Genomic DNA, 11251 nt, shown 5'->3' with positions numbered 1-11251 from the left:
ATGCCCAAGGGTTAAAAAATGAAACAAACCACACCAGTTACATTCTAAAGGGAGTTTATGTAGCATTGTTAGTGTATACACACGTACATCATAACAAACACACTAACACAAAGTCTGCTTTAGTACAAGTGCCTGCACTACCAAACAACACAGAACAGCAGCTTGGAAGACTCCTTCAGACTCCAATCAACTAAAACAAGGTGCAGTTATGAAACATCACTTTAGGCCAGTGAAGCGTTCATACAGATCCATATTCAATGAAAATAAGCTCTATTAGAATAAATATAAATACGGAAATCTTGCATATTCACAAAATATACCACTTGGCCCATTTAAAAGGGATGATCAGCTAATCGCATGAGCATATAGATTGTCAATCACAACACACAGCTACTATATTTTAGGATCTCATGGCTGTACGTCTGTGATTACAGTTTAATGTGTACTGCTTTACATATACTGTATATGAGTGTGTGTTCAGGTCAAGACTGGAATCACGGGTCTTCACCTATAATAAAATAATTTTTACTTGCAAGACAACTTGGTTTCACATGTGGCTGCCTGCTGCTTTTAAATGGCAGAGATGTCTTTAGCTCTCAGACGGACGATGTGTTCAAGCTGGCCTGAATCGGACACGTCGTAGCTAGTTTTGTACTTGGCCAGAATCTTCATGAGCGGGCGCAGGCGGAGCCACCACTGTTCCTTCGGGATCCTGTGACTGGAAATGAAACATGAACAATATCGGGTCAAAGGAATTTCTCATTTTTAAATGTTTTTAATATTACTTTTTTTTAAGGGAAACATGACCCCCCCCCCCCCCCACTTGCTCTATTGAGTTAAAAAGAATGTATTATGAAAACATAGACACAACTCCTCAAGTCCACCCAGACCATTTATTATAATTAAAGTAACTACAAACTAAAGTAAGAATAAATGATGACTGCTTGTGCAATAAATCTTTTTTAACATTACACTTTTATAATACATAAAAAAAAAGATTGTGATTTAAAAATGTTTCAATGCTTTTAATGTTCTTGTTTTTAGGGCTACAGAATTTGGCCAATTTAGTGATTTGTGCATCAATTTGACAATAATAATAATACACAAAATATTAATGTAATATAATTGATATATTTCACTATAAAATAAAAAATATATATACTTTATTAGTATTTAAGAAAATAATATAATTTTATTGTACAGTACAACTAAAATTACAATACTAATATTCATAGCTGACTGAGGAAAAGTGGTAACACTTAAAACTGTTATGTATAAAGTATTAGAGTAATTTGAATGCAGTGTAATACACCTTATAATGCATTGCATGATCTTAAGAATAATTATAACCACAATTATATTATTATACTAATCTATTCAATGTTACGCCTGTAGAAACTAAGTATAACGCATTAAAACACATGACAAGCAAACCTTCAAAAATTATAATGCATTTTAACTTGGGTTACAATTATATATATGTAAAAAGATATTATGCATTACTTTGTACATTATATATACTTGAAAAACGTGTTATACATAAAGGCTTTTTAACTTTTAAGTATAATGTTACCAAAAAAGTAAAATGTTTCAAAATATAATTCTTTAAGAGTAGCCTCGGAAACAAATATTATGACATCATTTCAATAAGATAATAGAATCAGTTTTGTGAAACATGCTTGTTGTCTTACACAAAGTCCGTCTCGTCCTTCAGCTGTATGACAGGCTGGAAGACCAGGGCCCTGCGCCGCATCCCCAACAAACACGCAGAATCCTCTGTGTTCGCAAACACACGGCCTACAAAACGCACAAAAATATGGTACTGCACAAAGTCTACAAGCAGCGCAAAGTGACAAAAGATATAAGCATAATAACACTGAGCATCAAGTGAACTCAAACAATATCATTTTGAGATTCAAATTACTTACCTTCACCTGAGCCAACCAAGGAAAGCAAAATACAAAGAGCAAAACAACACTGTTTGACAGTGAAGACCAAACATTTCTCATATTAAAGGTGCACTAAGTGATTTTTGAAAAATGCTTTTGACCACGGCATCCGACCAAGTCCCAAAACACACTTAGAGCCAATGAGCAGTAAGGGGGCGTGTCTTGTACTGATAGATAGAAGAGAGCGCTCAATTTGTGTCATCTTCTTTTGTTTCCGCAGTCGTCGTTGCCATGGTTGTGTACATACAAGTGGGGTGGAGATTTCAAAACAAGGGCGTGGTCCTGTTGGGGTATGGGCGTGTTTGTTTTGGTGCTTTCAAATATCAAAAATCACTTAGTGCACCTTTAATAAATAATTCTTAATAGATTATATTTCTTAATGTATAAATTTGTTATAAAAATATTTACAAAAAATACAAATATTAATGTATTTAATTTATTATTAAATTATTATTAATTGTATTATACACACAATGTAAAAAAAATCTTTTTTAAACATACATATAACAAAAATACAGTAAAATGTATTATTATTATTATTATTATTAACAGATTAACACAGAGGCACAAGCATTTTTTGCTCATGAATATGACAATCCTCTTACTACTACTAATATATATTATATATTATATAATTATATTATATATATATATATATATATATATATATATATTATTTATATGTATATAGTATTTATATAATTCTTAGTTACAGAATTATATAAATGTATGTGGTGCAGAAATGTGAAAAGATGATCAGCATTTAATTTCCTGCAGCAGTGGTAAATAATTCAGTTTTCTGATGCACTTATAACAGAAATCAGTTCTGACTTCACTCAATCTTAGACTGCATCTCTGCAGGGGTGACTTCTCTTTACCTTCTCGGTAAAACTCTTTGAGCTTCTTGGAGATCCACTGCATGGCTTTAGCTGCGATCTTGGTGCCAAAGTTCCTGTCAAATGGGGAAGGAGCACCACCCTATACAGCAGAAGAACAATATTCTGATCCTGTGTATGCAAATGTCTGTGTGTATGCAAATGTGTGTGTGTTTGGACCTGTTGCATGTGTCCCAAGACGTTTTTCCTGCAGTCAAAGACTCCTTTGCCCTCTTCACTGTACAGCTGGTAGATGAAGTCAGTTGTGTAGTTCTCACTGGAGTTCTCATTCCTGTAAAATACAGACACACAGACCTTCACACCTCACTGCTACATGATACATGAATCCAGTGTATTAATGCTGTATGTAAGAGAGCTAGATCATACCTGAGCACTAAACCTCTCTGGATGCTGGTCTTCATCTTCTCAGTTAAATGTTCGACGTTAGACTGAAAAATAGAGCACTCATAAAAACTCAGTATGATGCTGATGTTCTCTCTCTCTTTCCTTAAATAGTACACTCTGCTAAATATTCCTGCCTGTGTGTAGAACAGAGCAGACAGAGGACGTGAAGAAGGGTAGGGACACATATGTAGGATTTTTTCCACAGAAAATAATTAAATAAGTACATAAATACAAATAAATACTTATACAGCAAGCACACTAAATTGGTCAAAACTGACAGTAAAGACTTTGTTACAACAGATTCCTATTTCAGATAAATGCTGTAATTTTGAACTTTCTATTGATCAAAGCATACTGAAAAATATGCATAGTGGTTTCCACAATAAATATGAAGCAGCTTAACTTGTTTTCAACATTGGTAAGAAATAATAATCATTATCAATCAATAATCAAATAATCATTTACTATACATGTACTCAATACTTGGTAGGGGCTCCTTTTGCTTTAATTACTGCCTCAGTGCGGTGTGGCATGGAGGTGATCAGTTTGTGGCACTGCTGAGGTGGTATGGAAGCCCAGGTTTCTTTGACATTTTTTGGTCTGTTTCTCATTTTCCTCTTGATAATTCCCCATAGACTCTTTATGAGGTTCAGGTCTGGTGAGTTTTCTGGCCAGACTAACACAAACACCATGGTCAACTTTTGGTGCTTTTGGCAGTGTGGGCAGGTGCCAAATCCTGCTAGGGAATGAAATCAGCATCTTTAAAAAGCTGGTCAGCAGAAGGAAGCATGAAGTGCTCCATGATTTCTTGGTTAATGGGTGCAGTGACTTTGATTTTCAAAAAACACAATGGACCAACACCAGCAGATGACATTACACCCCAAATCATCAGACTGTGGAAACTGAACACTGGACTTCAAGCAACACTGGACAAGCTTCTCCACCCTTCCTCCAGTCTCTAGGACCCTGGTTTCCAAATGAAATACAAAACTTGCTCTCATCTGAAAAGAGGACTTTGGACCACTGGGCAACAGTCCAGTTCTTCTTCTCCTTAGCCCAGGTAAGACACCTCTGACGTTGTCTGTGGTTCAGGAGTGGCTTAACAAGTGGAATACAACAACTTACCAAATTACTTGACACGTCTGTGTGTGGTGGCTCTTGATACCTTGACGCCAGCCTCAGTCCATTCCTTGTGAAATTCTCTAAAATTCTTGAATCCAGTTTGCTTGACAATCCTCATAAGGCTGCAGTTCTCTCGGTTAGTTGTGTATCTTTTTCTTCCATACTTTTTCCTTCCAGTCAACTTTCTGTTAACATGCTTGGATAAAGCACTCTGTGAACAGCCAGCTTATTGGCAAAACATTTTTGTACCATGTGAAGGGTGTCAGTGATTGTCAGGGAACATTTTGAAGGCTCAGGAAACCTTTGCAGGTGTTATGAGTTGATTAGCTGATTGGCATGTCATAATATTCTAATTTGTTGAGATTGTTGAGGGTTTTTGTTAAATGTGAGCCAAAATCATCACAATTAAAAGAAGCAAAGTCTTAGACTACTTCAGTCTGTGTGCATTGAATTTATTTAATACATGAGTTTCACAATTTGAGTTGAACTTTTCCATGACATTCTAATTTATTGAGAAGTACCTGTATGTATGTATATATATATATATATATATATATATATATATATATATATATATATATTAGGGAAGAACTGTGTCTCTCACCTGCAGGTCTCGGATGTCAAATGGCTCTTCATAGATGTAGGCTGCATCTGCTCCAGACGCCAGCCCGCCCACTGTTGCCAGGTAACCACAGTAACCACCCATCGTCTCAATGATGAACACGCGATGCTTGGTTCCGCTGGCTGACTGCTTTATACGATCACATGTCTGACACACATGTTTTTATAGTTAAAGAATGAAACATATCTGTTATTATCACACTCATGCACATGAACAAGCCAGTACAGTTCTGACACATAAACATAGACATACAGAATACTACTGAAGTATAACACAAGCATAAAGCATGGTCCAAAATTAACTGGCCAATGATGGGTAAATACAAAAAACATAGAAAACATTTTGGATTCAATCATATTTCATGTCCAATAAATGATATTTTATCAAATCATTTAATACATATTATGTAACATTTCAACTGTGGATTTTGTGTTTTAGCAGATTTTTGTCACAAAGGTTATAGAGTGAGTTCAGGAATTACTCAAACTATTATTAACTCAGCTTAAACATTGTATAATGTTGCACTTTTTACTCACAGTTGGCATTAGTTGGGTGTTAATTTTGGACCTGTGTGCAAGCCATCACATGCAAACACAAGGCACTATATAGTTCACAACAACAGAGAACATGCATGTGGTTTCAACTCATAAATGTTTAGCCGCAGTTCCTTTTTTGGGATAATAAATGTTTGCCATGCAAATTTAAGAAAATATACAAATGCTTCAGATCAGCATAGAAATCTTTCCTGTAGTGGACAAAAATGGTTTTCTATGTTACTTAACCTCAGATAATGTAACTTGCATCTAAAGCTTAATATTTCATGGGCAGATATTTATGTGAGGACGGAAAAAAAATTAAAATAAAAGAAACCTGGAAAAATATTCTGTATGCATTCCTCATAACCATGTATGATTGTAAAAATGTAAAGGTGTTGATTCAATTGTAAAAAAAAAAAATGTATATATATATATATATATATATATATATATATATAAATAATTTATATATTATATATAATAAATTTTTTTATTATTACAAAAAAAAATGCATTTAAAGTAACATTTCTCATTTTACTGTACCTAAAAGCCAATCACATGTCCAGCCGAACACTTCACTTTATCACAGTAAACCACCTACCATTGTTCACTTCATCTCGGAATAAATTTTGCATGTCAAAAATGTCTTTGAAATCGAGAAGTTATGGTACTGATAAGCATGTATGTTTTTTTCTGTGTGTGATTTTTGTGTCAACCCAAAACAGTAGGTGTCAGGATGAAATACAAGAATATTGTCTCCAAGGAATAGTTCACCCAAAACTGAATATTTCCTAAAAATGTACTCACCTTCAGGCCATTCCAAGAGTTTGTTTGTTCATCAGAAAACATTTGGAGAAATTTTGCATATAATTACTTGCTCACCAGTGGATGCTCTGCAGTGAATGGGTGCCGTCAAAATGAGAGTCCAAACAGCTGATAAAAACATTACAATAACTGTTGGACATGTGGATTACTTGTGCATTACTGTGATGCTTTTATCAGCTGTTTAGACTCATTCTGGTGGCAGCCATTCACTGCAGAGGATCCATTGGTGAGCAAGTGATGTAATGCTAAATTTCTCCAAATCTGTTCTGATGAACAAACAAACTCATCTATATCTTAGATAGCCTGAGAGTAAATACATTTTCAGTAAATTTTCATTTTTTGTTCAACTATTTCTTTAGCCAAAAATGACCTTTAAAGATACAGCCTGACAAATTCTCTCTTTCCATTTCCGCTGTGCTGATCACTATCGTAACATCTGTCCTTCTGGCTGAGGGTGGTGTGTCTTACCTCCACTATGGCATTGAGGGAGGTGTCAGCGCCAATGCTGAGGTCAGTGCCGGACACATTATTACTGATGGTTGCGGGCAGCATGCACATGGGCACGCAGAACTCCTCATACCTGCTGCGGGCATCGACCAGCTGCAGCAAACTCTCAAAGGCCTGCAGCAGTGCACATGCATTAGGATGACTGCTCACTTACTAGTGTACACTAAATAGGATGGAATATGCTGTCCTTTCTGATTGTCTTGAGGGGTAAAAGTGTTTCCTGTCTGATCAAGACCAACATATATTTGACCAACAGATGGAGCTCCAACTCGTGACGTGGGCATGGCATTAGCTAAATGGTGATGGAGGGAAGTTATTTAGATAGCAGAAAGCCAAGAAAAGTGTGACCGACTGAACACACCTGCACAACCAGACCCTAAACAGCACAACAAAACACACGCATGCAGACAGAAACAAACAAGACATCAGGCCTGGCCCAAAACAGCATGCAGTTAGTTGCACTTACATCTGATTTGATTTGTTAGTAACAACTTAATGTCTATGGACAGAATACATTGCATGCATTCTAACTGAAATATTAATGCAAGAAATCATCAGTTTGACACAAATGCTGTACATAGACATTATAATGTTATTGAGCATTAAGAACTAAAGCATGTTATTATTTATTACTGCAGAAACCCCAAAAAGAAAAGTTGTTTTACAACAACATAAATATGTTACATTAGCGATCAAATGGTTTTAGTTGTTAGTGATGTTATTTACTGTCAAATACTTTTGAACTCAATTCCCAATGCTCTTTAATTAACACACACACACACACACACACACACACAGACATATATCAGATATATATGATATTGGAAATAACAGAACCGAGCTCAAAAGGAAAAAGATTAATAATAAATTCATGTTACAATATTTTAATAATAAATCTAACAATTGTATAAATTAAATGATAATTTTTTCACATCACATGCAATATAATCAAACTTAAAATGCAATGTAATAATTATTATTGTTATTATAATTTGGATCTCAGGGTGATTGTGCTGTAGTGATGATAAACACATTGTGTTGGACCAGGCCTGCAATATAAACACACACAAAACACAGTTACAGAGTTAAGTGTGAGACTGGGCGACAGGTTGTGCTGTGTGACCACATGCGTTCGTCTCCAGACACACTGATTCAATCAGGCTGCACTGATCCCCAACCTCACCATCACACACTGATATCTCATCCTGCCAAATGCACCTCTACTTCATACTACAATACAAAGCTCTACCTGTGAGACAACCTACTAACCCACTAAGTATGCAAGTATATATATATGTATATATATATATATATATATATATATATATATATATATATATATATATATATATATATATATATATATATGAATATTTTTTGGTTTGACTGTTAAAACTACAAAGTAATTCTATCAAGAGCAGTGAGTGATTTTCATTTTCTTGGATTAACATTACAGCAGTCAGTAGCTAAATTAGGCGTGGTCACTTTAAGAGACGATGAACACATCCAATATAATACACATCCCATTTTTTTCCTCAACTGTTTACTTTCACTTAAGAAATAACTGGCAGTTTTTTCGAGCATAATTCCCAAGGTGGATATTTTGAAATTTTTTGTATGTATTTGTCGGCACAAGAGCAAAAATAAGCAAATTCGATGTTCAAGTGTTTTGAGACGCCTTTCTCTGCGTGAGCCCTGAACACCAGAACACCGCGAGTACTGAATTGGGCTCTTTCACATCTTTTTGTTTGTTCAAACTGCGATTTGTATTTGTTCGTTCAGGTGCAGAAGGGACTTCAAGGAGAACTTCGCAGAAGAGAGCTCGGTTCAGTGTCGCTGTCCGTGATACGCGTCTCTCTCTCTCTCTCTCGTGCGCACCGAATACAGCGCGCGAGTAACCAGCTACTGTTCAGCTTTTCCGCGTCTTGTGTTTGGATGCTTTAATGTTTAAATCGACAAGCAGTAAGGCTTAAAACAACGTGAAAAAGATAAGCTTTCGTAACGTTGCGCAGCAGTGGCCCGTCAACTGTCCTGAGCATCTTTTTAGGCTGGCCTCAGCCAGTGGGTTATATAAAATATCAAGGTGAAAGTCATCATAGCTTGCTTAGTATAGACCCAGCTCCCAACCCAACTTTGAGAATAGATTAACGGCGATATTTATTTTATCACCCGATAAGAGTCTCACGTTAACGCATCACGTTAACGCCGATAACGGCCACCACTAATATATATATATATATATATATATTGATAAATCCATATATGCATATGCATGTTTATTGGTTTTTACAATAGGTCTCAATATTGTGTGCATGATCTTAAAGACAGAAGAGATGCACAAAATGTATTTAACTATTCCAGTATTAATATAAGCCATAACCAGTCTTTAGCATTGGGATGGGCCAAACCAAATAAGTCATGATCTTTTTATTTAAATAATTATTTTTAATAATTTAATTAATTTAAAGGGAATTAAGAAAAAGAATAGGAAAAACAGTAGAATAACTAGAATTCATTGCAATCAATCTGAATTATTAGCAAATAATATTTTTATTTTAAAATATGCACACATACACTATGCCACTATGGCTTTATTAATGTTTCTTGTCTCGGCACATAAATTTATGAATTAAATAAATATGATAGCCTTTTATATATATATATATATATATATACAAACAATGAAATCTGAAGAAAAAGTCAAGTATTTTGCATCACTGGATATTACTGTTACTGAGTTTAAAACAGTTGTCAAATAGTAAATGTTTAGATACTTACAAAACACACTCTTTCATTGTTACAACTGAAGTGTTGTGCTGCCTTCTTTGATTTGATTGCCCATTTCAATCATTTTGACATTGACAAGTACTGACAGACCAGCCTAAAAATGAAACCCTAACAACATATTCGTTGGCTTTGTTGGTTTCGAAGTGGGCTTTTCGCAACCATGTTACAGAAGACCCATTTTGGGTTCCCTAAAGCAAAAAATCTATCAAAAGAACCATTTTTTCTTACTGTGAAGAACATTTAAAAAATCTAAACAACTTTTTCCACTATAAATAACCTTTAGTGCCATGGAAAGGTTCCATGAATTTTAGATGCCAATAAAAGAACCTTTAATTTTAAGAGTGTGTTTGCATAGTCAGACAGATAAATTATTGTAAATGTGTAATCTATGTACATGTAAACATACTTAATACGACCAAGCACAAGTTTACCCGTTAAACAGCTCTGTCTCACCCTCCAAATGCAGCTCTGCTTAAACTAAAAATGCAGCTCTACCTCACCCTAGCAAACAGAAATCTACCTCTTCTCACTAAACACCACTCCACCACACTTTCTATGCTTTGCATTGTATCTAAAAATATGATGCAACCCAGAAAGTGTTGTTTAACATTCAAGTATTTTTAGTCTGACATGTGTTTCCTGTCTGGGAGGTTGGCAATCATCAGCCCTGACCTTTCCCCACATGGAAAGAACCTATATGTGGATATATGCGCATATATGAAACCTATATGCAGTGTATATGCACATATATGCTGCATATATGCACATATATGATAATAGATATATGCTACATATATGCTGCATATATGCGTATATATATATATATACTGCATATATGCTGCATAAATGCCGTATATATACTGCATATATGCGTATATATGCCACATATAGGCAAAATTGAGGTGCATATATGTGCATATACAGGAAATATAGGTCTCCTGTATTGCTTCTTCATATCCACATATGAGCCCTATACATACAAGATATGTCTTCTATATAGCTAATGGCAGGATCTGGTCATTTTGTAGCTCATATCTCATTTTTGACTGTCATACATGATGCCTAGCTCATATTTTTTGTTTTGTACTATTTGATTGATCTTGAGTAAATAAATAATGTACATTTCTACGTTTTGGACTTTTATTTATGTTGCCTAGCAGCTATGGTTTTTAATTTTACTATTATAGGTGAACATATAGGTGCATATATACATGCATATATGTACCTATTTAGGTATATGTATGCACATATATATGTGTACATATATGTGTAAATATATGTGTGCATATATGTACATATATGTGTATATATATATATATATATATATATATATATATATGTGTACATATATGTGTACATATATGCGTACATATATATATATGTGTCCATATATGTACATATATGTACATATAATATAGGAAAACGGCCAATTTTATATATGTCACATATATTAAAAACCTATATCAAAACCTATATTGAAACATATATGTTTATATAGGTTTTTTCCATGTGGGTCAGTGTATCTCACTGACAGAACAGTGCTCTCGACAAACAGATACACATGCCCACCACCCCCTACACACACACACACACACTCTCTGACATGAGTGTGTGCTGTCTTAC

The 11251-nt window shown here is 34.8% G+C and overlaps 1 protein-coding gene across 9 annotated transcripts in view; it reads right to left on the bottom strand.

The window, feature by feature from the left end:
* Nucleotides 1-37: 37 nt before the first annotated feature.
* pfkpb (phosphofructokinase, platelet b) overlaps nucleotides 38-11251 on the bottom strand; it is a 29095-nt gene continuing 17881 nt past the window's right edge. For 5 of the 9 annotated variants that reach the window (XM_059501256.1, XM_059501261.1, XM_059501255.1 and 2 more), the window contains 7 exons: nucleotides 6803-6955; nucleotides 4956-5120; nucleotides 3212-3273; nucleotides 3005-3116; nucleotides 2828-2927; nucleotides 1692-1797; nucleotides 38-718 (listed from right to left, as the gene is read on the bottom strand). In XM_059501256.1, coding sequence (XP_059357239.1) covers nucleotides 571-718; nucleotides 1692-1797; nucleotides 2828-2927; nucleotides 3005-3116; nucleotides 3212-3273; nucleotides 4956-5120; nucleotides 6803-6955 — 846 coding nt within the window. In that variant the 3' untranslated portion in view covers nucleotides 38-570. The remainder of the gene's footprint in view (nucleotides 719-1691; nucleotides 1798-2827; nucleotides 2928-3004; nucleotides 3117-3211; nucleotides 3274-4955; nucleotides 5121-6802; nucleotides 6956-11251) is intronic. The other 4 variants (XM_059501260.1, XM_059501263.1, XM_059501258.1 and 1 more) reach the window with 1 other exon arrangement.

The sequence above is a fragment of the Carassius carassius genome, chromosome 20 (genome assembly GCF_963082965.1).
Source record: "Carassius carassius chromosome 20, fCarCar2.1, whole genome shotgun sequence".
NCBI lineage: Eukaryota > Metazoa > Chordata > Actinopteri > Cypriniformes > Cyprinidae > Carassius > Carassius carassius.
The sequence above is the reverse complement of the archived record's forward strand: the minus strand, read 5'-3'. Positions and strand labels throughout refer to the sequence as shown.